The 27701-nt window shown below is 35.2% G+C and overlaps 1 protein-coding gene across 3 annotated transcripts; it reads right to left on the bottom strand.

Moving 5' to 3' along the window:
• Positions 1 to 9765: 9765 nt before the first annotated feature.
• On the bottom strand, positions 9766 to 12796 carry LOC141678367 (vacuolar protein sorting-associated protein 2 homolog 2-like). Of its 3 annotated transcripts, none has more exons than XR_012557709.1 (7): positions 12458 to 12788; positions 12112 to 12162; positions 11524 to 11633; positions 11190 to 11438; positions 10910 to 10990; positions 10516 to 10792; positions 9766 to 10040 (listed from the first exon to the last, which is right to left on the bottom strand). XR_012557709.1 is itself a non-coding variant. In XM_074484669.1 (7 exons), the coding sequence occupies exons 2-5, from the start codon at positions 11668 to 11670 to the stop codon at positions 10925 to 10927; spliced, it is 348 nt and encodes a 115-aa protein (XP_074340770.1). In that variant the 5' UTR covers positions 11671 to 12162; positions 12458 to 12796; the 3' UTR covers positions 9766 to 10040; positions 10516 to 10792; positions 10910 to 10924. The 3 variants fall into 3 exon arrangements, 1 of the variants encoding a protein (XP_074340770.1); XR_012557710.1 differs by having other exon boundaries at positions 11524 to 11628; XM_074484669.1 differs by having other exon boundaries at positions 11190 to 11252; positions 11367 to 11438; positions 11524 to 12162; positions 12458 to 12796.
• Between the last annotated feature and the right edge of the window lie 14905 nt (positions 12797 to 27701).

Raw genomic sequence — 27701 nt, 5'->3', positions numbered from 1 at the left:
GACTGGGTAAACTCCTCCGAGTCCAGATAGTTATCTATAGCCTTATCTTTCTCGGCCCGAAGCACCACCAGCTCGGCGTTAGACTCTCCTAGCTCTTCCTCCTTACGCTTGAACCTCTTCTCTAGAGCGACATACTTCTTCTTCTGCCTCCTGAGGGCATTGTCGGCTTTGTCAGAAGCCCTCTTCCATGATTTGGCCTGCCTCACAGTGCCTTGAAAATAGGCGTTAGACTGAAATGAAACAAAAAATAAAGATGTAAGGCAAGTAAATGCTACAAGTAAGAAGGATAAATTCCAAGAAATAACCATACCGAGGCTAAGGACTGAGCTCCCATGAGCTTGATCCTCTCAAGATCAGGAGTAGCCACCACGTCCGTGAAGTCTTTGGGAGTCACGCCATGGTAGGACCAATATCAAGCATGTTTCGTGGATCCAACCACGGTATCCCCTCGGCGGAATCCCCAGAGAGGCTGGAAGGCGCCTGTAGCAATAGCAGCAGGAACAGCAGCAGTAATGGGAGCACTCTGACCCTCAGCTCACTCAGCTGAAGCCTCCCCCATGGGCTCCTTGTGTTTCCTTAAGAAGATAGGCTCCGTGGCCTTTCCTCGAGTGTCCAGGCCCGCAAGACGAGTTTTCTTCATTCTAGCAGTTTCCTCAACGAGGGGCACGTTATCCTCGTTGATCTCCTTTGCAGCTGCAAAACAAAATAAAAAACAAAATAAGTGGTGTCAATAAGGCATGAAATGAAATAAAATTGAGAAGGGAAGAAAAATACCCTGTTGAGAAACAGAAGATAGCCCCACATGGATGAGGGAAAACTCCTCTAAGAGAGTCCAGCTGGTAGTAGTATTGTCATCCCGAGTAAGCTCATTATAAATAATAGTTTCCTCGGTGGTTAAGTAAATGGATTTGAGGCTACCATCACTAACCTTCCCGAAGGAAGATCTGAAGAGTGTTCCCCAGTCGCCATTCTCCCACCGTAACCCAACGAAACTATTCCTCCAATTTTGGTTATTATCGGGAATGGAGGCGCTGTTAAAGATATGCTTACACTTGGGCCTTTGTTTGACATAGACCCAACCACAATTACCAGAAGAACTGTTGTAACATTGAAAAACTTTCCTAAAAACGGCTACGGATAGGGGAAAACCTTCCCTAAGGCAGTAAACCATAAAATATAAAATGTTCCTCCAAGCGTTTGGAGGAAGCTGACATGGTTTGATTTGTAAATCAGCTAGAAGATGAGGAATGAAGGGGTGAAAAGGGAACCTAAGCCCAGCATCGAGGGCATCTGTATAAATAAAAGGAGTATCGAGTTTCCAGTGGCAAGTACGGTCACCACCAGAAACTGGAACTAATCTAAGAGGAGGAAGAACGTTATAACGTCCATTTAACTTATCATAATCTATGTTGTGCTAAGTATTGCAATGATTAAAAGAATCAAGATGTGCAGTGGAGGGATATTCATCCCCCCTAGTATTAATCATATCGATCAGGGAAATGTAAGAAGAGCGGATTTCGATATCCTTACCTCTTTTTGAAGCTGAGGCTATCTTGGCCGCTCTCTCGGAATTCTTATCAGCTATTAATGAAGCCTGGAAAAACCTGGAAACCTTGGAAGGAAGGGTGGCCGAAAAACTAAAGGAAGAAAAGTGTTGAGAGGGAGAGAATTGTAGATTGAGTGAAGAAGTGAAATGAGAAGTGTGAGGAAATCACACTCTCATCCCACCTTTATATAGCCAAAAAGGAGGTGATTTGGGCCTTGAAAAGCCCATTTGGGCCCAAAAATGAGAAGGTTCTGGAATTATCCAGGAAATTCCTGGAAAAATCAAGAGAAAAACTTGAATTTTTGACGATTCTGGAAGGATCCAGAAAAACCTTAGAAGAACTTGAAATTTGGGCTCGAAGCCAAGACCCAATTCTAAAAAAATCTTGAAAAATCCAGGTGTTTATGGCTAAAAAGGCCTAGAGCCAAGGCCCAAGTACAAAAGCCCTGTTTAAGGAGCCCAATTAAAATAATGGGCTCAAAAACAAAAACCCAGTTGAATAAATGGGTCCAGGAATGAGCCCAATAAAGATAAGCCCAAAACAGGGCCCAAATATTTGAATTAAAGGTAAAGGCCCAAATCTTAGGCCCAAATTTGAGTTGAAAAAAAAAATCCAGCCCAGGTTTAAGGGCCCAAATCCAAATATATGGAAATTACAGAAATATATGCAAAAAACTAACATATTCAAGACCCATTCGACCAGGAAATATAAGGAAATGCTGATCGAAATTCTTGAGGTCGAAATCCTATCGAATAGGGCTGAATAACAGGCTTAATTCGACCAGAATCAAGACCAATTCGACCAAGAAATATGAAGAATTCTTGATCGAAATCCTTGAGCCCGAATTTCTGTCGATCAGGGCTTAAAAAGATGGCTAATTCGGTCAAAAACGGGAATCCTGACCGAAAAGGGGAGAAAAATCCTAATCGAAAAAAAATTTCTGCTCGAAAATTCAAAAAAATAAATAAATAAAATAAATAAATAGGAAAAAATTCTGGCCGAAATTCGACCAGGATTCCTAGTCGAAACCCTCATCCTCGAAATTCCTTCGACCAGGGCAATGAGAGGCCTTATTCGACCAGGATCCTGGTCGAATAGGATTCCTGGTCTAACCAGGTATTAAAAAAAAGAAGAAAAAGAAAAAGGAAGAAAAGAAAAAGAAAAAGAGAAGGAAGAAAAATTCTGAAAGGGGTGATAATTAAGGAAAAATCCCAGAATTAAGGGAAAAATTCCTAGAAATTAAGGAAAAATCCCAGAATTAAGGGAAAAATTCCTGGAAATTAAGGAAAATCCCAGAATTAAGGAAAAATCCCAGAATTAAGGGAAAAATTCCTGGAAATTAAGGAAAAATCCCAGAATTAAGGGAAAAATTCCTGGAAATTAAGGAAAATCCCAGAATTAAGGAAAATCCCAGAATTAAGGGAAAAATTCCGGGAAATTAAGGAAAAATCCCAGAATTAAGGGAAAAATTCCTGAAAATTAAGATAATTCCTGAATAAAAGGAATAAAAGAAAATCGTTGTAAATGTGTAGGTCGCTCCACACTTTACGCAAAAACGATACCCTGTAAGGGAACGGATGAACTTAACTTCTGCGAAACCTAGTCACTGTTTCTCAAAAGTTGGGGGGCAAATGATAGGGAATAAATAAATCATGATTACGTAGTTAATGTTGTATTAATTACACATGATTTGGGCTGCAAGGCCCAATAAGAAGATGTATGATATTCAGACCAAAAAGGTTAACGCATTGATCAGGCCTGATGGACCAGATCAGGCCTGATGGAACAAAGAAGGCCCAAAACCCTGATTATTAATTAATTTCGTAATTCATTAATAAGGGAGAAAAATAGCTATAGAGTTAAGTCCTAGTGGGGATATAAATCCTTGTAGATTGGCCTCCAAGGAACCTCATGGGATAAGGAATCAGCTTCCTACTTCCTAGGACTCCAAAGTCCATTCTAATTCAGAGACTTGACCACCAAGTCTCCTATACCACGTCCAATTCAAGGACTCCCAACATCTATATAAGGGGCCTCACCCCACAAATCAGAACTACGTTTTAGACTTAGTCCTTGAAGGACATGAAAGTCACTACGTCCTTGGTGAGCCCTCGCCGCCATTGCCCCGAGGACAAGTATCACCAAGAACTACGTTTTTTGACTTGATCCTTAGCAATCAGTAAGGTACGTAGGCATCTTGTTAAGGCAGATTGAGTCATGAAACATAAGAGCAGTCAAATCAAGCCTCGAAGCTCACATTCTTTAGTAATAAATGCAGCAATTATATATCTTAGTTTTTAATCCATAACACTTTTATATGAGATTTTCTGTTATAGATAGCAATGTTTTTATTCATTTAGAAGTCATGTTGACTCAATGGATAATCTATATAGGGTGGCTAAATGTAAATACTCGATGACATGTAATTCTGTTTAAATGAAAGTGAGCGACCAACTACTACATGATGTTACATCATCAATGGCTAACTGCATCAACCAACTACCGGTTAATCAAGTCATTGTCAACGTCTAAGAGAACTCACATATCTGCTGATAGCGACTTGACATTGGTCAATTCCCGAGTCTGATACAGGATATGGACTGATGTGAATCTCAGGATTGAAAACGGAAGCCAAGACAAATTTTGCAGGTGATCTTGGATTCTGAAAAAGAAGAAATATTACATTTTTATGCATGAAAATTCTCGACTTTGAAAGTTGTAACATGGTATAAGATCAATGTTGCATCATAGATGAAGGTATATGATTCCCAATACACACTTGTATTTGCTTTGTTTTAAATGGTGCATTGGCTTAAGAATTTTATGTTATTGTTCTTTACTCCAGGAGGAAGATTTCACTCGTGAAAAAGATGGAAATTCAGCAAACAAAGCTTTTAAATATGTGATATTAAACAGAAATGCCCTGGTTAGGTTTATCCGGGAAGAAAATAACAATTGATTAAGGAGTCTTATTAGATATCCAGTTTTCAAATAACTAGTTGATGGAATATGATTTTCAAAGGACCTGGTATAAGGTAATTAGTGCACCTTATTATTATTTTTTATTAAACATATTCTTTGTAGTTTATCTCCGGTCTTGATTAAAAATAAGGATGCTACTTTTTTATAATTAGATGGTCATTTAAAAAAATAAAAAAAGACAAAATAGAACAATTACTTAATTGTTTGATTATCATTTCCTCTATTTTATTTCTCGGTTTGTTAACTAGCTTGATTTACATGTTCTATTACTTAATTTGCAACTTCATTTGTTGTAAAGGAAGATACTACTGAAAGATTAGGCACATCACTTAATTTGTAAAGGAAGATACTACTGAAAGATTAGGCACATCACTTAATTTTGTTAGTACAACCAAGTTGTTTTAATAGCTTTGACTATGTTAGGCACATAATAATTGGTTTTTATCTGCAGAAAAACATAAACATGGTAGATAAAAGAGAAGAAGCGAGTGAAGAAGAAAGAATCGATTCTAGCAAGCTATTGCTGGTCATAGTTGCTACAACAAACTAGAATGACTCGGGTAAATATATTTTTATTTCCTTTTTATGTTAAGGCTTATTTCTCCAACATATTTTTCTCAACTCAGCATTTGCTTTCAAACCAGATGCGTTCATTGGGGATTAGAGCATTAATTTGTGATGGATAAAAGTGGTTAAACCTTCAGCTCGGTGAACAACTACTGTTGTTACCGGGTAAGGGCACTCTTGTTTTTATTGATTGGTTTAGTTTAATTGTTGCATCACGGTAAGTATAAAATTGTTCAATTGCGAAATAATAGTAGCAATATTAACTTGTCCTCATAAATGCACTAAATAAAGACTTTTGGTAATGGTCCTAGATCCTACCTTAACAAAAGAGGCAAGGGGGCTTGTTTCACACAAGAACAACTTGTAAGAGAACCTACAATGATTATGATTTCATTTCAGTGTGTGCAATGGTGTTTTAATTTTATTAATTGCACACATCTGTATCATGACTAGAGTTTTGTATTCTACATTAGAATAAAAACATATTGCAATGTTCACTATCAAATTTAATAATATTTAGAAGTATCTTACAGAAATTAGTTGTTAATGCTTGGGTTTTTTCCATATGGGCATGGTTTAGCGAAGCCAGAGGTGACTGTCCCTTTAGCCACCACACATTAACCGTTTAACTTTATGATGCATTAGCAGAAAATATATTTCAAATTATTTATATTTTATGGTTGCATTGTCCTATTGTATTGTAACAAAAAATATTGTTATATTATATTAAAACTAATTTTACACTAAGCAAAGCTATTGTTGCTTAGTTACAACAAATTAATATTATAATATATAGAATATAGTGTTATAGTAGGCTATGTGGACCTCGGAGGTGGACCCACTTCTGTAAAATATTCAAACCTAATTTAGCATTGACAAGTTGTTACAAATGACCATTATAGTGTTACAATAGGGCCCTATTGTGATACTTTTCTCTTTGTTACAATAGATAGCCAAAACGTTACATTTCGGGCCATGGTGTAATGCTCGCAGGAATAACGCCCCCTAGTGTTATAATAACTCTATTGTAATGCTTTTTAGGCCTATTGTAACAGTAAATTGGCATTGCAATTGGCCACTTATGGCGTAGTGCATAGTGCTTGCATTGTACTTTCTAACTCAGAACCCTCATTCAGTTTTGGTTAGAGACTACATGCTGAGGTTGATCTTGATGATGCCAATTCAAACCCAAGGGTTTCATCACTCTTTAGTGAAGACATTGGAGATCTAGCACATTTTAAGTGCAAGTAGACTTGCAATGGCTACATGGTTTGAAAATGATATTTCTAAGGGGAAATCATTCAAACCCACCCCAATTCAAATGGAAGTTCAACTTGAGTGAGCATCCCTCACAACTATTGTTTAAGATACATTTTCTTAAAATATTAAGACAATAAGTCAAACTATCTTGATTTATCAATGATAGAAAATCGACAAATATGGTGGTTTCTGCCAAAGGCAACCAGACTTTGAGAATGATATTTGAGTGGAAGATACATTCAAATCCCCTTTGGTTTACTAGAGCTTCATGAAAGTGAATAACAAATTCACATAATCACAAGACTGCTTTGATTCTAAATTACTCATCTTGTGAGTTCAAATGTTTATTTCAGAATAAGGGGCATCTCATCTGTCGAGTCTATACCTTTCTCAAATTCAGATTTATGTGTCTTCTAAATGTAGAGTCACATCCCCAACTTGTGCAATTAAATCTTGAGAAATAGCCACACAAACACACATAGAGCTCATCTATTCTTCTCCTGACTGTTGGTTTAATGTCAACCTTCCTAAAATAACTCTTTATCTCTTAAGTTCACCGAGAAATCACACTCTAAAATTGATACTCATTATCATTGAGATATTTTATTGGAGTATTAGTCTCTTGTAGTTAAATTGTGCCTTAAACAATTAATCAATCTTCCATATTTCAGCTACATTGACATCTTCAATTGCTATCTCACTTTCTCCATCAATGGCTATCTATCAACCACTGATAAATGTTAGTCCATCAATGGCTAACTTTGCAACACATCCACTGATAACTAACTCATTTTGTTACATCAATGCTATCTTATAGCAGTTGATAGGGATACATTCTCCACCAATTCTGCATATGACAAAATATTTATTCCAACACTCCTAGGTTTGAGGGAAGAGAGTGAACACACTGAGAGTGAGAGGCTTCTTTTAAAGTAGGTTAAAGGAGAAAAGTGTGAATATGAGGCAGGCTAGTTCTTCCATCCTTGCAAGTGACGTAGAGAGTTTCACCTCAGAAGGTGATGGTGAGGGTGAGAGGTATTTGAGCCAGGGGAGCCCTTGATGTAAAAAATAAAGAACATGAGTGTAATACACGTGCAGGTGGAATCTATATGAATATTATTGTTGTTGACATTAATGAGGATGTTGTAAATCCCATGAAAGTTTGTCACACTCTAGTTACACACAATTTGGACTTTATGGAGAAGTACATCTTCTCAGATCCTCAAGTGAAGACGACCCTTCATGTAAATTTAAACCCTTGATGCTAACAAAAAGGGGGAAAAGTCTATAGCTCTCACTAAGGGGAGCATGAGAAGTTTGCAGTTCTATCCAACTAAGGGGGACCAAGAAGTATGCAGACTCTAATAAGCAAGTTCCATCAACCTAAGGGGGAGCAAAAAATCATCAAAAATGGAAATTACTAGACGGAAACAGCGCATCAACAAAGGGGGAGTAAAGACCAAAACTTGGAGGCTATAAACTAGCTTAAATTGAAGAATTATAAATATATTAAGTTGTCGGAAATTCTGACTCTAACCACTCAAATGGACATAGAGCTAGAGTTACAACTAAAAGCTGAGAAGCAGTGAAGAAGCCTAAGGGAAATAGGACAAGAACAATTGCAAGGAGGAAAAAAAATTAGTTGTTACTTCTACTTCATTCGGTGTTGAATGAATCGATCATAATAACTACTGAATTTATTTGGGATTCAATTCTGACTAATGAAGAGTCTATCAATTCTAAGAAGTGTGTCATAATTTACTTTTCCAAAAAGGACTTGAAGGCCATCAACAATGAGAAAGTTCCAGACAAACTAGTCTTCAAAGGTTAAAATCTCATAATCCAATGAAGAAGGCTGAGGACAATGACTCAATCATGTATCCAGCTAACATAGATGAGCATTCTCCTGAAGAAATTTCATCCAAACAAGATCCATGAAGTTAGAGTATTGCATTCCACCTCAAAAATGTCTGGAAGGGAAGTGTTTAACAACAAGAAAGGAATCAGTAACATATAACTTCTACATCAGATCTTGAAAGAAGGATATGCACTCTTGACATGAAGACATGCTTAGGATTAACAAGAGCTAGAAATCTTACTTCCACTTCTAAAAGTCTAATACTTCAGAGAATCAATTAAGATTCAAAATTTCTCTTGAAAAAGCTAATTGTCAAGGTGAAGGATGAAAAGATCTTTTCAAAAAAGATAGATTGGAATATCAAAAAGTACAAAATTTGAAAGAAATCATTCTATCATCTCCTCATACTGAAAGAGCGACTTTCAGAGTAACATCATTTCCTCAAATTATTTACTTGTACACTCTCTTTTTTCCTTGTACACTATATTTATCAGTAGCTTAACATAACACAATTATGCATTTTTAATGTTTATAAGGCAGAATGTGTTTTATCATCATCAAAGTTTTAATTCATGATTGTTATTATATCAGTCATAAATAGAATAACAATCATAAATTGGGGGAGATTTTTAAAAAAACAATTCTAAATCCTGATGATAAGCAGTGACATTGCATAATTATCTTAAGACAAACTATAGTCTTCAACAACTAGTTATCCCCTCTTCAACGGCTATCCATCCCGGGGGATAGTCATTGAAGGAGTTTCCCAACAATTGATGAGATTTTTGTAACACTTTTCTATGAGATAGTCTGTTATAGATAGCAATCTTATTATTCATTTGGAAGTCATGCTGACTTAATGGATAATCTAGATAGGGTGGTTAAATGTAAATACTCGATGACATGTAATTTTCTTTAAATGAAAGTGAGCGACGAACTGCTACATGATGCTACAGCATCAATGGCTAACTGCATCAACCAACCACCGATTAATCAAGTCATTGTCAACGACTAAGAGAACTCACATAGCTGGTGATAGCGATTTGACATTAGTCAAGTCCTGAGTTTGATACAGTATATGGGCTTATGGGAATCTCAGGAACAGAAACGGAATTCAAGACAAATTTTGCAGGTGATCTTGGATTCTGAAAAAGAAGAAATATTCCATTTCTATGCACTATAAGAAAAACGTCAATAAACATCGGTTATTGACTGTTGTGAAAAATGCAAAAAACCGATGTCTACATGGGTGTAGTAAAAGGTCCCTATTTTTCATTTCGGTTCTGGACCGATGTGAAAAATTACATTATACATCGTTTCTAGATAAATAACCGAAGTATTGATATACTAAGACATCGGTTAGTAATCGATGTGAAAACAAAAAACGATATCAAATGTGCCTATATAAGAACGCTTTCATAAATTGAAACGATGTATTAGACATAACAGTCATTAACTGATGTCTATGGTTACATATTTACCTATTATATATATAATACATATATATATACATTAAAATACCAAAAACAAAAACAAGCAAAATAAATCACATCTAAATAACCACAACTTTCATTATTATTATCAAACTAATGCAAAAGTATTCCAATATACATCATTGACAAAATCAAAAACATAATTCTCAAATCTAAATATTATCAAGACAAAATGAAATTTTCCTACTACTTTTCTATGTTGAAGCAGATCATATTCCACAGCAGGGCAAGTACCTCTCTGGAGCATTGTAGGTCTTCAACAGAAATCATCATACCCCTTGTCACCAAAAGCTCGGGCCACTTCCAACTGTCCATCAACATGGGGAACATCACCTACAACAAAAACACTGTTCTTTTATATGCAAAACAGGTCCTAGATATAGACACTGAGGGAAAACTTTAGGCGACGCTTAATGAATAAAGCCAGATTTTATAACTTAGTCCGAGCTGTAATCTATTCAGAAGTAGCTAACTATGAATTTACATTTCTTGCACTTAAACTTCATCATCATTAATTTTTTAAGTTTGGTCATTGGTGTACTAAATGAAAGTTTAACCACTCGTATATTTTTTAAAAAATCGACATGTTGAATTGAACTAAGGTACACTCTTCACTGGGACTCTTGGACTCTTGAAGATTGATTAAATATTAAAGCTCTAGCATAAGCTGATATTAAATGCATTTAGCCTGATTGTTCACATGCTATTAAACTTCATGAATGACAGTCCGATGTTGCAAACTAGGAATCATCAACTATTAAGTGCAGCATAATTTTTAATAAGGGGAAAAATGTCTTTAATCAATAACCTGGAAACTTTGATACAAAGCCACCTCTGTCCTCAATGCAACTGCGCTCCTTGTCAGGTTCATGATCAACTGACAATTGTTTGGCCACTCCATTCTTGCAGATAACAGCATGAGAATCCCAAACATTAGCAACTACCTGCTTTTGACAATTGATCAATATCGCAGTAACTGCGGTCGAATCGCCTGTACCCAAATCAACTGCTTTATCCAATATTGTCTTGTAAGTTACATGATATGCTCTTTTGATTGCATTCTCCGTCTCAGTCCAGAAGTCAAGCTGCTTGCGGAAAGAAAAAAATGAGAATGATCGTAAGGAACCTTCATAATCATTAGCTTGCACAAGTAGCACTGATGGTATCAAACCACTTTCCAGAGAAAAGATAGGTAATCTAACCTGGTTAGTAAGCTCCTATGTTTCCTCTTCTGCCCCGTCCTTGTCAAGAGTTTCATCAATGGACTCCGACATCATTTCAATCTGGATAACAGTATAATACATATGAGCATGCTTGAATGCAAAGTAACATATGAAAAACAAGTTTGATCATGTTCCCCCAGTAAGGCAACGAACTTCTCACTGATTGGTTCGTCAATTGTACATAACTTAAAAGAATTTCAGGACAAACCGCAGCTGCAATCTAAAATCAGTAATGGATGCAGAGAAGAATATATTTTACCATCATGTCCATCTGAGCTGATTGTTTCTGGAACTCCCTAACAACTTTAGCATGTTTTCCAAGCTCCATTTGTTGGAAAAAGAATTAAATAAATGAAAAGTTGGTAAAAAATCTAATATCAGCAAAACAGTAGGAACTAGATTTACATGTTCTCGTATAGATGGCCCAAGTACTTACCTCGTTCATGGCTACCATTGCTTTAGTTGCACCTTTCATTCCTGTTGAAATTGAAGTGTTGGCATACAAAGCCTGTAAAACACGATGAATTAGAGCATGTAATATAGGTCCAAGCATTTATCGTTTCATCAGAATTGAGGATTGATCATTTATTTACCTGTGTATGTGTAGCCACGCCTCTGATCTGTGCATGACTCCCCTGAAGATTTGTTATTTGCTGCCTCAGTCGGACAAGCTGACGAGCTAAGATCTTGGTGGCAGCCTTCTCTAGATATAAGAGTAGTAAAGAAGTGTAATGGAACATAATCTAGCAGGAACTAATGAAAATATTCAGCCACGACAAGGTAAGGACATTATTTAGCCATTCCCTGAATTTCATATCTTGTGGAGTTGTGAAGAGAACTAGCATGATATAAGAAGAGGATAAATTGTGAGCTAACATAAAAGGTCTTATGCAAACACTAACATGTTGACAGGGCTTTAGATTAGACATAAGTTGGCAGTTGGCACACTCAACCTTGACAGCATCAACTACTGCTTTAGGGTAAAAAGAAACCGAGAGGGCAAAATCTTACAAATCCTTATATCACCTTGTAAAGAATAAAAAAACCTAAAACCCGTTTTAGAGGACATAATAATAAAAATCACATCTAACACATCACATTCAAGTTAATGATTTTGTTCCCATGTTAGAATTTTAGATTTCACAGAGCTACGATGAAATCAATGAGTAAATATAACTTGCCTCATTCCCAGTTTTTGCTGTTCTCTTTATATCTGCCACAAGTTTCCTCTCCTACAAAATTCAATACACTCACAATCAGACTTCTCTTTATCCATGGTTTGTCAACATCAAACTTCATTTAACATTGTGAACATCAAGTACGAACTTCTAATTCATGTCAACAGAGTGAGAAAAGGGCGTCTTCACCTACTACACACGCTAACAACTTTTACATACGAATACAAAAATAACAAAAAACCCACATCAACAAAACAATCAAGAACCAAAATCAATCAACCAATTTCACAAAAAAAAAGAATTAAAAACCGAAAATTGAATTTTGAAAAGAAATTAGAATAACACTTACTAATCATAGTGGATTCGAGCTAGGGTTCAACCTTCTTTGCACAAATCAACCAATGTTAAACCTCCTTTGCATAAATCAACGAAAACTTGCAGCTAATCGGCCATATCAGTTGAAAGTTAGGGTTCGATTACTTGACATCTAGGATTCAAATTAGGGGTTTAAAACCTACAGCTCTAACTAAGGTAGTATCAATGTTGAAGGCTAAGAGTGAGTGAGTGAGAAAGAATCGGGAAAGAGAAGGAGATGAAGGAGAGAGTCGGTTGAGAGAGAAGAAAGAAGCAGTGAGAGAGATGAAGGAGGGTTTCTAAGGGGGGACATGTTTTTAGCAAAGATGGGGTTTTCCGCGTGTTTTTTAAAAAGTAGTTTAAACATCAGTTTTGATTTTAACTGGTGTAAAAAACGGTCTTTAACATCGTTTTGGAACAAACCGATGTTAAAAATATTTTTAACATCGGTCCTTAATTGTAACGTCTGGGAAAATTATGTCTGTATTATATCGTATTTATAATAAATTATATATGTTAATATGTCATTTATGTGTAATTAAATGTCAAACCCTAATTGTTATGTGTTTCGTGCATTCTGTGTCGTCCAGGTATTTTCAGGATATTTTTTAGATGTTTTATTTTGCATTTATAGCTTTCATATCAAAAGTAATACGACCAGAATCATGATTTTATAGCTGAAATTTCTAGTAAAATAATGGACCTTATTTTTCATCAAACGACTTTTACCATCGCATTAATCTGAACATCTAGGTATTTTATAAATTTTCTCGTTTCGTGAAAAATGACTTTTATGGGTCACATAGGATGTTAAAACCCCCACAAAAATCATATTTTTATTTTTATAAAATTATAGGACTTTCATTTATACCATTTCTTTGTATTTTTGCATTATTCACAATTTTTGAAAATTTTTGGCATAGATATTGTATATATAAAATATTTATAAATTAAATTTTAATACTCAAAAATTATAAAATTAGGGGCTTATTAATTTTAAAAGATGTAGAATTAGGGCCTTAATTTTAACTAAGAGTATTAATATTACTACTGTAAATAGCCTAAGTATTATTAATTAATTAAATAAAAATCAGAAAAATTCAGCAATTTTCCCAAATTTCCAGAATTAGGGTTCTTGAGTTCGAGGGTTCAAGCAGTGACTTCATCGTGTTTCCGTTCACCAAATCGTTCATGTAAGTAGTCAATCGAAAGCTCTTGAACTCTATTATTTGATTTTGCTATCAATTTCATGTTTAATTGCATCATTTTTCAATTTAATTTTTAGGGTTTATGCATCGAATTAGGGCTTTTAAATTCAGTGGTTATTAGATGTTATTGATGATTGATATAGCTTTTTTAGGTTGTGCACAATCGATTTGAGTATATATTTGGACTAAACGATTCCCTGAAAGTGACGAACGAAGTCTTGAAATTTTGATGATTTTGTTTTTAATTTTCTGAATTATTGATTGATCTGTGACTGTTGTGGTGGTTGGGGATCGATTGTAAATGTCTTAAGATTTGATTTAACACCCGAATCATCGAGTTTGGTTTCCGTTTTCGGAAGACCCGTTTTTCCGGTTTAACCCGCCGGAAAAGCGTTGCTTTTGGCTGGAAAAGACAACTCATCAATCGTCAGTTGTTTTGGACGATAGGGTTGAGTTCCTGGGATGAAACTGAGTGAAAGCCCTCTTTGAATCACTCGATTTCGTCTCGATTTGGTCGAGATTTGATGGCTGCCGGAAATTGGGGAGGGGTCGCCGGAATATGCTCATCCGGCCGACGACCCGCCGCTGTTCTTGAGCGACCCGAGTCAACCCGGTTACGACCCGGGAAACCACCCGAGTTTGATCCTGAAAAGTCCCAAATCAGTTTCCTGTTTCTGTTTCTGGATTTTTATTATTTAATTATATTTTATAAAATTAAAAAATAGTTTTATTAATTTTAAAAATCTATTAAAAATTAGTTTTAAATTCTGAAAATTTCTATAATTAATTTCTAAATTATTTTATTAATTTAGAAACTCGAAATTGATTATATATTTATATATTTATTTATTTATTTATTTATCTATTAATTAATAATTAAGTAATTAATTAATAAATAAGAATAAAAATAATCGAATCATATAATTAATGGTTCGATAATTAGTCGAATACTACGAGCAACTCGTATTTATACGAGTAGTTGACCGATAAGTTGGATTATTATATGAGTGATAGTTTATTTATTCGATTAGATAATAATAGTTATTTATAGCGAATAATTATTCGTAAATAGTCGGGTTAATCGTATAATTGATAATAACTTGTGATAAATCGCAAGGGTTTGTAATTAATTCTAATAATTAAGGATTAATTATTTTAAAGTACAACAAATAGTAAATAATTATTTAAAATATAATTAGGATTTATTTAATTATGATTAATTAGTTATATTTAAATTTTTAATTAATCAAATAATTTTCAATAAATCATAATAAATTCATTTTAATTCCAAAAATTATAGAAAAATCATTTTAGTTCTGATTTTTTTAAATAATTATTTAAAAATTATTTTAGGGTTTAAAAATTAGTAATAATTATTGATATTGAATAATAAATTGAATTATCTGTATTTAATTGATAATAATTAGACCGTTAGTCCGATTCGAGTGAAAAGAAAGCCCTTTGACTCAGAAAAATGAATTATTTTCATTAAAAATAATATTAAAACCTAATTTCTTCTAGAAATTAGTTGACCTTGTTATTTATTCGATTATAAGCCGAATTGAGTGCCAAGACGAGCCCGATAAATCCTAAAAAATAGGAAACGAGACAGATAATGATCAGTTAAGCAATCAGCGAGTCGATTTTGATTCTAAAAATTATTTTAACTATAAAAATAATTATGTGGCTTATGTGCTTATGTGTATTATGTGGTTAATCGAGTCTTACTTGCTAATATATAATATACAAGTCAGTCATAAGCGCAACATAATAAGAACGATGTGAAATCGGTTTGAGACGCAATTGAAGTACGAAATAACTAAACCAGTCTATTTCTCTAACAGAAGCTAAGCCAGCAAGGCAGGTTGAGCCGGTAATAGGTGAAGGTGACATAACTGAAGTGAGTCGCGCAGAAGGCAAGTTTTCCCCTATTCTAATTTCAGAATAGTGATATTTCTTCAGATTCTTAACACGCTTGTACTCTTTTGATTCTTGTACATAAACACTGATACACACTTGTTATTCTCTTGTTCATATTTTATTTCGATTCTTGATTTCTCCTTTTCTTTGAATTCCTTATTCATATTCCAATTGTTACTCACATATATTGATATATTCTGGTGATTAGAATATATCAAAGCATACTGATTATTTCGGTTGCTATGTTATGGACTTGATAATGTTATTTTAGGGATTAAGTTTTACTTAATCCTAAGGACCGGGACATGACCGGATCCTTGAGATAGGTCGTAGAGCCTGGGTACCCGACTGGATCTATATAGGGAGATATAGATCTGCATTATATCCTAGCTGATCAGCAGAATATAGATGCGAACTTGTGTCTAGTTTAGTTCGCTTGTACTCGCCAGCAGTGGCCTTCTTTTTATTCTCGCGGGGTTATATCTTTGCAGATGTACCCAAATTACCGATTCATTTAAACTGCTTTAACACTATTTATATTTTGCGGACTTGTTGAGCAATTTTTGGCTTACCTCTTTTTGTTATTATTCACCTTATTATTTCAGATAAGAAGGAATATGAAACCCATCAGGACTCGAGTGGTAAAGAAGTGGGTCAAGCCTCGGGATCCTCTCATACCCAAGGTGTTGATCCCAATCCAGGAAGAAAGTTTTAAGTTGCCCGAGCAGCTGGAGTGTAGATAGTGGTGTGTGTGTTTGAATAAAGATGAAATTAGTTTAAAACTGGTTAGACAATGGATTGTAATAAAGAGAGTTTGTAAGATTTTGAGTTTGGTTTGTAATAAAGTAGTTAGTGGTTCTTGTTTTCATAATTCAACCTAAAAAAACCTTGGTTAGTGTTAAAGGGGTTTAGATATATTTCTTTATTATTTGTTATTCAGGTTGTACAGGTTTGGAGATTAGCTAGTAACCCCCAGACTTATACCCCGGGTCTGGAGGGCGTTACAGGTTTGGCATCAGAGCTGTAAGTTTGGTCCCTGAAAACAAGAACATTAGGGTTAAGATAAGATAGGGAGATCACATAGGATATGAATAGTCAACTAGGAAGAGTAGTGTTAGGATTTAAGTAATATTAAGATAGGAAGGTATTAGTTCTAGGAATGATTTAGTGACCTTTCTTCTTTTTTTGATATATTATCAGATGGCATCATCAGGATATTCAGGTTCATCCGAGAGGACTGTGACAGGACCAGTTGCACCAGTGGTTCCACCAGTGTCTGAGTATATGTTTCTGTTAGGTCACACAACTCTGTAGTAGGGGGTTGAATACAGTGTTTATACAATCAAATCGATTTAACACAAGTATATAACAAAGATCAAGTATATTGAATAAACTTTGTTACAATAAGAAATGTTGTTCTCTCTCAGTGATGAACAAATATTACTAAAAGCTGCTAGGTTACAATGTGTTAGATATATTTGATAATGTCATGGCTAATATGATTTATGTTTAGTTTTCAGATCTTATTTAAACAGGATAAATCAGTACTTACTGGAAGTCAGGACTTAAGGATATCAGCACTTATATTATCAGGAGATAATCATCAGAAGATGGATATCAGAACTTAAGTACTGAAGGACGTTCAGATAAGGACAGCAGCTGATTAAAGAAAAGAAGATCGAGATAAACATAAGAAGATATATGCATGAAGAAGGAGTTCTATGAAGAATAGAATGCTTGGAAGAAAAGATATCTGATTGATATATTTTAGGAAGCAGAATTATATTCCATATCAATTAGCGATTATCTTGTAACTGTGTAGTATATAAACATAGACATAGGGTTTACACTATAAGTGTTATCATATTCGAGAAGATTATTCATTGTAACTCTAGCAGCTCTCGTGATATTTGTTCATCACTGAGAGGTAACAGTTCCATACTGTAACAGAGATTATTGTTTCAATAAAGTTTGTTTTCAGTTACTTGAGTTATAAAAGTTCGATTTGATTGTATTATACACTGTATTCACCCCTTCTACAGTGTGTGTGTGACCTAACAAGTGGTATCAGAGCTTATCTGTTAACGCACAAACAGTTTAAGATCCAAACACAATCATGTCTGACACAGAAACTCCAACTAAGCCTACCAAAACTGAAGAACCTCCAAAGACACAAATTTAAAGTCGGTATGAGACTATCAGAGTTCCCATACTGAGACCATCTGAATATGTCATATGGAAGGTGAGGATGACCATGTTTCTGGAAGCCACAGATCCAGAATATCTTGATAGAATCAAGGAAGGACCTCACAAACCAACCAAGCTCGCTGTTGCAGTTGTAGGTGAAGCAGCAAAGACTGTACCAAAGGATAAGCGTGATTATACTGCTGAAGATATCGCATCAATTGCTAAGGATGCTAAGGTACGACACTTACTGCATAGTGCCATTGATAATGTAATGTCAAACAGGGTAATTAACTGCAAGACTGCAAAGGAGATATGGGATGCTCTGGAAACAAGGTGTCAGGGAACTGATACAATTAAAAAGAACAGGAAGACAATACTCACTCAAGAGTATGAACACTTTGACTCAAAGGCTAATGAGTCATTGACTGATTTATATGATAGATTTGTCAAACTCTTGAATGATTTATCACTGGTTAATAAGGAGTATGATCTTGAAGACTCAAACCTTAAATTCATGTTGGCTCTTCCTGAATGCTGGGATTTGAAGGCAACAACAATAAGAGACAACTACAATCTTGATGAAACAACTCTTGATGAAATTTATGGAATGCTCAAGACTCATGAACTTGAGATGGAACAAAGAAGCAAGAGGAAAGGAAGAAAGTCAAGGACAGTTGCTCTTAAGGCTGAAGAAGAATCCCCCAAGGCAGCTACCTCAAGGAAAGACAAGGGTAAAGCTCTTTTTACAAAGTATGATACTGAGTCATCAAGAACATAAACTCCTTACCATCAAAGTCAGGAGTTAAGAGTCAGTCTGTTAGATATAAGCCACAAAATCCTTGTTTTCATTGTGGTAGTTTATGGCATTCCATTTATACTTGTAAGGAATATCATAGTTTGTACTATGATTATTATCAAATAAAACCTTCTTTAAAGAAAGTTACCATTGTTCCTTCTAGTGTAAATTCTGATTCAAAGTCTGATAGTGTAAATTCTGATAAGAAAACTGTTAACATAAACTCTGATGCTAAATCCGCTGCAAATGTTAACAAACTTGATAAGGCCAAAGGATCCAAGCAAGTCTGGGTCCTTAAAACTAATCATTAGTGATTTTTGTGATTGCAGGGCAACAGGAAAAATATCCTGGTTCTGGACAGTGGATGATCAGGACATATGACTAGAAATAAAGCCCTGCTATCAGACTTTGTGGAGAAAGCTGGCCCTAGTATTTTTTATAGAGATGGCAACATTGGAAAAACTTTGGGATATGGCAATATCAATCTTGGGAATGTCATCATTAAAGAAGTAGCTCTGGTCTCAAGACTTAAACACAATCTCTTGAGTATAAGTCAAATCTGTGACAGAGGTTATCATGTTGATTTCTTTGAAGAACACTGTAAAGTTGTGAGTAAATCAAAAGGTAAAGTTGTTCTGAAAGGATACAGGCGTGGTAACATTTATGAAGCTAAGCTTTCAACAAGTACTGATGGTTCTGTAATCTGTCTGATGAGTAGAGCATCAATTGAAGAAAGCTGGAATTGGCACAAGAAACTCTCCCATTTAAATTTCAACAATATAAATAAATTAGTCAAGAAAGATCTTGTGAGAGGACTGCCAAAACCATGGAATCAAGCAGGAATTCTCTGCTCCTGGAACTCCACAGCAAAATGGAGTTGTTGAAAGAAAGAATAGAACTCTCATTGAAGCTGCACGTACAATGCTTGAAAAAGCAAAGCTTCCAACCTATTTCTGGGCTGAAGCTGTGCAGACTGCTTGTTTTACTCAAAATGCAATACTCATTAACAAGCAAAGAAAGACACCATATGAGATGGTGAAGAAAAAGAAGCCAAATCTGAAGTATTTTCATGTATTTGGATGCAAGTATTTTGTTCTCAAGACTCATCCTGAACAGCTATCCAAATTTGATCTAAAAGCTGATGAAGGAATCTTTGTTGGATATCCACTTTCCACAAAAGCCTTCAGAGTCTATAATTTGAGAACAAGAGTGGTCATGGAATCTATCAATGTCTCTTTTGATGACAAGAAAATTACTGGACTTGAAGATTTTATTGATCATGATCAGCTGAAATTTGAAAATGAAGACTCAAATTCTGATACTGAAAATCCTGACAATCTAAGTCCTGATACTGCAAACTCTGATGTATTAAACTCTGATGTTATTGAAACTGTGGTGACTACGCCAAAGGAAGATGCACCTATACAGGGGGAGCATACTCAAGATCTAACCACATATCAAGAAACATCAGAACATACATATGGCTCTTCAAGTTCTGATTCGTCAAGTTCTGATAAGCCAAGTTCTGATAGTTCTGAAAATCTAAATTCTGAAAAAATCCAACTCAGAGAGCATAGTTTCAGGGGGAGCATCAGAAAATGAAAATGAAGACAGCATGGATCATGGGGGAGCATCCAGTTCTAGAGAAAACCTTCCATCTGCAAGGAAGTGGACTAAATCACATACACCTGATTTGATAATTGGAAATCCTGAAGCAGGTGTCAGAACTAGAACAGGTACTTCAAATGAATGTCTTTATAATTCTTTTCTTTCTCAGACTGAGCCAAAGAAAGTGGAAGAAGCTCTTCAAGATGTTGATTGGGTGCAAGCAATGCAGGAAGAGTTAAATGAATTTGAAAGAAACAAAGTCTGGACCCTAGTGCCAAGACCAAAGAATAGATCTGTTGTTGGTACAAAGTGGGTATTCAGAAACAAAACTGACAGTGATGGCATAATTACAAGGAATAAGGCAAGGCTGGTTGCAAAATGATATTCTCAACAATAGGGAATTGATTATGATGAAACATTTGCACCAGTTGCTAGGTTAGAAGCCATAAGGATATTTTTGGCTTATGCTGCTCACAAAAAGTTTACCGTCTTTCAAATGGATGTGAAAAGTGCTTTTCTCAATGGAGAATTGGAGGAAGAAGTATATGTTGAACAACCTCCAGGCTTTGTAGATTCCAAATATCCAGATTATGTCTATAGGCTTGATAAAGCACTTTATGGACTTAAGCAAGTTCCTAGAGCATGGTATGAGACTTTAGCTCAGTTTCTTCTGGAAAGTGGATTTAACAGAGGAACTATAGACAAAACACTGTTCTACCTCAACCATAGAAAGGACTTACTTCTAGTCCAGATTTATGTTGATGATATCATTTTTGGGTCTACAAATGACAGACTTTGCAAAAAGTTTGCCAAACTGATGCAGCCAAGGTATCAGATGAGTATGATGGGGGAACTTAGCTATTTTCTGGGCCTTCAAGTCAAGCAGAATGAAGAAGGCACTTTTATTTGTCAAACTAAGTACACCAGAAACTTGAAGAAGAAATGTGGAATGCAAGATTGTTCAAGTGCATCAACTCCCATGGCCACTGCAACAAAACTGGACAAGGATACTGGTAAATCAGTAGATATTACTGATTACAGAGGTATGATTGGCTCTCTACTCTATCTGACTGCTAGTAGGCCTGATATCATGTATGTTACCTGTCTTTGTGCAAGATTTCAAGCAGATCCAAGAGAACCTCACTTAACAGCTGTGAAAAGAATTTTCAAGTATCTTAAAGGAACAGCTGATCTGGGATTGTGGTATCCCAGAGAATCAGATTTTAAACTAATAGGTTACTCAGATGCAGATTTTGGAGGTTGCAAAATAGATAAGTAAAACATAAGTGGAAGTTGTAACGCCCTCCAGACCCGGGTATAAGTCTGGGGGTTACGAGCTAATCACCCAACCTGTACAAGCTTATTAACAAATAATAAAGAAATGAAACTAAACCCCTTAACAACTACCAGGACCTTTTTAGGTTGAAGTATGAAAACAAGAACCACTAACTACTTTTATTACAAACCAACATTTAGAATCTCACAAACTTTCTTTATTACAAACCATTGTCTAATTCATTTTAAACTAAGTTCAGCTTTTATTCAAACACACATACTATCTATCAACACTCCACCTGCTCGGGCAACTCAAAGCTTTCTTCCTGGATAGGGATCAACACCTTGGGTATAAGAGGATCCCGAGGCTTGACCCGCTTCTTTACCACTCGTGTCCTGACGGGTTTCATATTCCTTCTTAACTGAAAATAATAAGGTGAATAACAACAAAAAGGGGTGAGCCAAAATTGTTCAACAAGTCTACAAAATATACAAAATGTTAAAGCAATATAACTGAATCCGTATCCCAGGTATATCTGTAAAGATATAACCTCATAAGAATCAAAAGAAGGCCATTGCTGGCGAATACAAATGAACTATACTGGACTCAAGTTCGCAGCTATACCCTACTGATCATCCAGGATACAGTGCAGATCTATATCTCACTATATAGATCCCGTCGGGCACCCAGGCACTACGGCCCATCTCAAGGATCCGGTTATGTCCCGGTCCTTAGGATTAAGTAACCTTAATCCCCAAACGTAATGTTATCCAGTCCCTGGAATAGCAACCGGAACAATCGGTATACTTTGATATATTCTAATCACCAAAATATATTAATAATTGTGAGTAATAATTGGAATATGAATAATAAATTCAAATGAAAAGAATAATTCAAGAATCGAACTGAGATATGAATAAAGGAATTAAAGTAATGCAAATATAATAAGAATCTGAAGAGAATATCATTATTCTGGAAAATAGAATAGGGGAGAAACTTGCCTTCTGTGCGACTTACTGCAATTAAATCACTTTCGTCTATCCCCTACTTGACCTGCCTTGCTGGCTTAGTTTCTGTTAGCAAAATAGATTGGTTAAGTCATTTTGTACTTCGGTTGCACCTTAAATCGACTTCATTTTTTCCTACTATTTACCCATACGTTTATAACCAACTCGAATATTACATATAAGCAAGTAAGACTCGATTAACCACATAATACACATAAACACATAAGCGCATAATCATTTTAATAGTTAAAATAATTTTTAGAATCGAAATCGATTCGCTAATTGCTCCGTTGATCACCTTCTACTTCATTTCCCATTTTTTCGGAATTTTTCGAACTCGTCTCGGCACGCATTTCGACTGGTAATCAAGCGATCAATAGAGTCAACTAATTTCGAGAAGAAATTAGGTCTTCATATTATTTTTAGTGAAAAGAATTCATTTTTCTGAGTCAACAGGCTTTCGTTTCGCTCAATTCGGACTAACGGTTGAATTATTATCAATTAAACACTGATAATTCAATTTATTATTCAATATAAATAATTATTGCTAATTTTTAAATCCCAAAATAATTTTTAAATAATTATATAAGAAAAATCAAAGTCAAAAATAATTTCTCTATAATTTTTGGAGTTAAAATGAAGAAGTTATGATTTATCGAAAATTATGTGATTAATTATCGAAATAATTAATCACTTTTTAAATATTTAATAAATAAATAACTAATAAATAATTAATAGATAATAATTTAAAATAATTAATCCCTAATTATTAGGATCAATCACAATTTATTACAAATATTTACAACTCATCATTATTTATTTGATTAGATCGATTGTTTACAAATAATCAATCGATTTAATTAATTGATACGCTATTTATCGAATAACTACGAATTACTCGAATTATAAACCAACTCAACGATTAATCACTCATAATAAATACGAGCTACGCACTATTCTCGAGTACTACCGAACTAATATATTATTATTGGAATTTAAACGATTCGTTAATCAAATAATTATCGGTATTTAATTATATGATACGAACAATTAATGCAATATTATTCGAATAACTAACGCTCGAATAATAATTCTCATTATCGAATCACAATTCGCAATATTAACTAATTATCGAATTATTAATCATATTATTTAATCCTTATTTATTAATTAATTACCTAATTACTAATTAATTACCTAATTATTAGTTAATTAGATAACTAATAAATAATTAGATAAATAATTAAGTAATTAAATAAATAATTAAATTCGAATTTTTAAATTAATAAAATAACTCAGAAATTAATAATACTATTTTTCAGAGTTTAAAATTAATTTTTATATAATTATTAGAATTATCAAAACTAATTTCAGATTTTCAGAAAATAAAATAAGTATATAAAAATACAGAATCACAAAATAACATTCAGGGTTTGGGTTTTTAGGATCAAACCCGGGTCGTTTCCCGGGTCGAAACCGGGTCGACTCGGGTCGAACATGAACACGCCGGCTGCCCAGAACCCCGACGCCGGCGGCGTCTTTCCCGCGATTCGAACAACGACAACACGCCCCTGGCTTACTTCGTCTATGATTTCTCCTTGCCAACGTCCTGCACTCTGTTCCTGCTCACCTCCTCCCTCAACCTTCGTCCCCAGCCGTCCCCGTCGTCTAAACCACCGACAACAATGGCGGCATCGCCGCTTTTCCGGCCAACCTCAAAACGAAGCCAACGAACGCAAAACCGGTGTCGTTCGACTCGCAAAACGATGATCTAAACACTCATAACCATCAAAACATCTAACAATCAACGATGTGTAAAAGCCGAATTCAAGAAATTAAACCCGAAGAACGAAATAAAAATCCAGAAATCAAACACTAAAATTAATTGCATAATCAAAAACTACGATTCTTGGGCTTCAAAACGAATACTTACATGAACGATTTGGGTTCCGGAATCACCTTCAAATTCGACTTTGATTCTCTGCCTGTTCTTCACCCAAATAAACCCTAATTCCTCTTTCTTTTTATTTTCTGTTTATTTTCTGATTTTTTTATAATTAATTAATAGTTAATTACTGAAAAATCAGCTATTTATACTATGTAAAATAATACCCCTAAATAAAATTAAGGGTCTAATTATACTCCTATTAAAAATATTTGGCCCCAATTTTTATAATTTTTGGGTATTAATATTGAATTTTTAAATATCCAATAAATACAAAATTAATGCCAAAAATTCCCAAAAATTATGAATATTACAAAAATAAAAAGAAAAATGATATATGATAATTTCATGATCATATAAAAATAAAAATGTGATTTTTGTGGGGTTTTTGGTACCCGAAGGGGCCCGGAAAAGTCGTTTTTCGCGAAAAAGGTCAATTTGTAAAACGTCTAGGGATTCAGAATAGCGATATGGTATAGGGCATTTTTGGCAAAATAGGGCCAATGATTTTGTTTGAAATACGGCTTTTAAAACATGGTTTTGAGCTATACGGGTTTTGATATAAGATATCTAACTTGCAATAAAACACTCAATAAATATCCAAAACACGTTTGGATCACAACAGATAACACGTAACACATAGCAGTTAAGGTTTAATGACTCAACACATTTAATCACATATAAATGACATATTAATACACATATTTTATTATAAATATGATATAATACAATGTAAATTTCCTGGTCGTTACATTCTCCCCCCCTTAATAGGATTCTGTCCTCAGAATCTTCTACGAAAACAAATGAGGGTATTTTTCTAACATTTCACTTTCAAGCTCCCAGGTTGATTCTTCAACCACTGGGTTTCTCCACAACACTCGCACTAAATATACAGAATTATTTCTCAACACTTTCTCTTGCCGATCTAAAATTCTTACCGGCTGCTCTATAAAAGACAAATCTGGCTGGATATCTATCGGTTCATACTCTATTACATGCCTAGAATCAGGATTATATCGCTTAAGCATTGACACGTGAAACACATTGTGAATATGTTGCATATGAGGCGGTAACGCTAATTCGTATGCAAGTACTTTCTTCAAAATCTCAAATGGTCCGACGTATCGTGGCTTCAATTTACCCTTATTGCCAAATCTGGTTAATCCTTTCCATGGCGATATTTTGAGTAGTACGTGTTCTCCTTCGTGATAGTCCATATCCTTCCTTGATTGGTCTGCATATTTGCGTTGCCTGTTTTGCGCTGCATCGAGTCATTTTCGAATAAGTTCAATCTTTTCTTTCGTTTGCTGAATTAATTCTGGACCCAAAATTTTTCGTTCTCCAACTTCATCCCAATGCACTGGTGATCTGCATTTTTTACCATATAGTGCTTCATACGGTAGCATTCCAATGCTGGCATGATAGCTGTTATTATAAGAAAATTCCACTAGGGGTAGATGCTCATCCCAACTGCCTTCAAAATCGATCGCACAAACTCGTAGCATGTCTTCAGTCGTTTGGATAGTTCTTTCACTTTGCCCGTCGGTTTGCGGATGATAAGCGGTACTCATGTTTAATTTTGGTCCAAGGCATTCTTGAAATTATCTCCAAAATCTTGAGTTGAAACGAGGATCTCGATCCGATACAATAGATATTGGAACTCCATGTCGCATCACAATTTCCTTGAGATACATGTGCACTAATTTGTCGAGTGAAAATCTTTCATTAATTGGTAGAAAATGTGCCGACTTCGTAAGTCTGTCAATGATTACCCATATCGCATCATGATTTGCCCTAGTCCTCGGTAGTCCTACCACAAAATCCATCGCTAGATGTTCCCATTCCCATTCGGGAATGTCTAACGGTTGCAATAACCCGCTCGGACGTTGATGTTCCGCTTTAACTCGCTGGCATGTGTAGCATTTACTCACCCATTCTGCTATTTCCTTCTTCATATTCGGCCACCAAAAGTTTTTCTTCAAATCGCGATACATTTTTGTGCTTCCTGGATGAATGGAATACTTCAAATTGTGCGCATCTCGCATTATTTCTTTTTTTAATTCTGCCACGTTAGGGATCCAGATTCTCGATATAAAACGTAAAATTCCTTCATTATCTTTCTGAGTTGTGATCTCTTCCCCCATTAAGTCGTCATCTTGACTCATCACTTCATCTTGACAACGGCGAATCTTTTCTAGCAACTCCGGTTGGATAGTCATAGCGTAGATAGTTCCTGCAGATTCATTGAGAATGTGAATCTCAATTTCTAATTTGTCAAATTCCTTGGCCAATTCTTCGCATGAAGTTAACCGATTCAATCTTTCTTTTCTGCTTAACGCATCCGCTACAACATTTGCTTTTCCTGGATGATAACTGATTGTAACATCGTAATCTTTAATCAATTCCAGCCATCTACATTGTCGCATGTTCAGTTCTTTTTGCGTAAAGATATACTTCAGACTTTTATGATCTGTGTAGATTTCGCATTTTTCACCTTAGAGATAATGTCTCCAAAGCTTTAATGCAAATACGATCGCTGCCAATTCCAGATCATGCGTAGGATATTTCTGCTCATGGGGTTTAAGTTGTCTCGAAGCATATGCAATGACATTACCGTGTTGCATCAATACACATCCTAGTCCGCAATACGAAGCGTCACTGTAAATGACAAAATTTCCTTGCTCGTCTGGCAGTACAAGTACTGGTGCGGTCACCAACCGATTCTTTAACTCTTGAAAACTTTCTTCACACTTATCATTCCATTCAAACTTTTCACTTTTTCGGGTTAACTTGGTCAGCGGCGTTGCTATTTTCGCAAAATCTTTGACAAATCTTCGATAATACCCTGCCAATCCCAAGAAACTTCGAACTTCTGTCGGCGTCTTTGGTCTTTCCCAATTCAACACAGCTTCAATCTTTGCTGGATCAACTTGGATGCCTTCTCTACTGATGATATGCCCTAGAAATTGTACTTCCCTTAACCAGAATTCACATTTTGAGAATTTTGCATATAATTGCTCTTTCCTCAGAATTTCCAAAACTATCCTCAAGTGTTCTGCATGCTCTTCTTCTGTCTTGGAGTAAATCAAGATGTCATCAATGAATACAATCACGAACTTGTCCAAATATTTCTTGAATATCCTGTTCATCAAATCCATGAATGGAGCTGGCGCGTTTGTCAAACCGAATGCCATTACAAGAAACTCGTAATGCCCATATCTCGTATGAAACGCAGTCTTTGGAATATCTTCAACTTTAATCTTCAATTGATGATAACCTGAGCGTAAATCTA

This window comes from Apium graveolens, chromosome 8 (assembly GCF_009905375.1).
Source record: "Apium graveolens cultivar Ventura chromosome 8, ASM990537v1, whole genome shotgun sequence".
In the NCBI taxonomy this organism is placed as follows: domain Eukaryota; kingdom Viridiplantae; phylum Streptophyta; class Magnoliopsida; order Apiales; family Apiaceae; genus Apium; species Apium graveolens.
The sequence above is the reverse complement of the archived record's forward strand: the minus strand, read 5'-3'. Positions and strand labels throughout refer to the sequence as shown.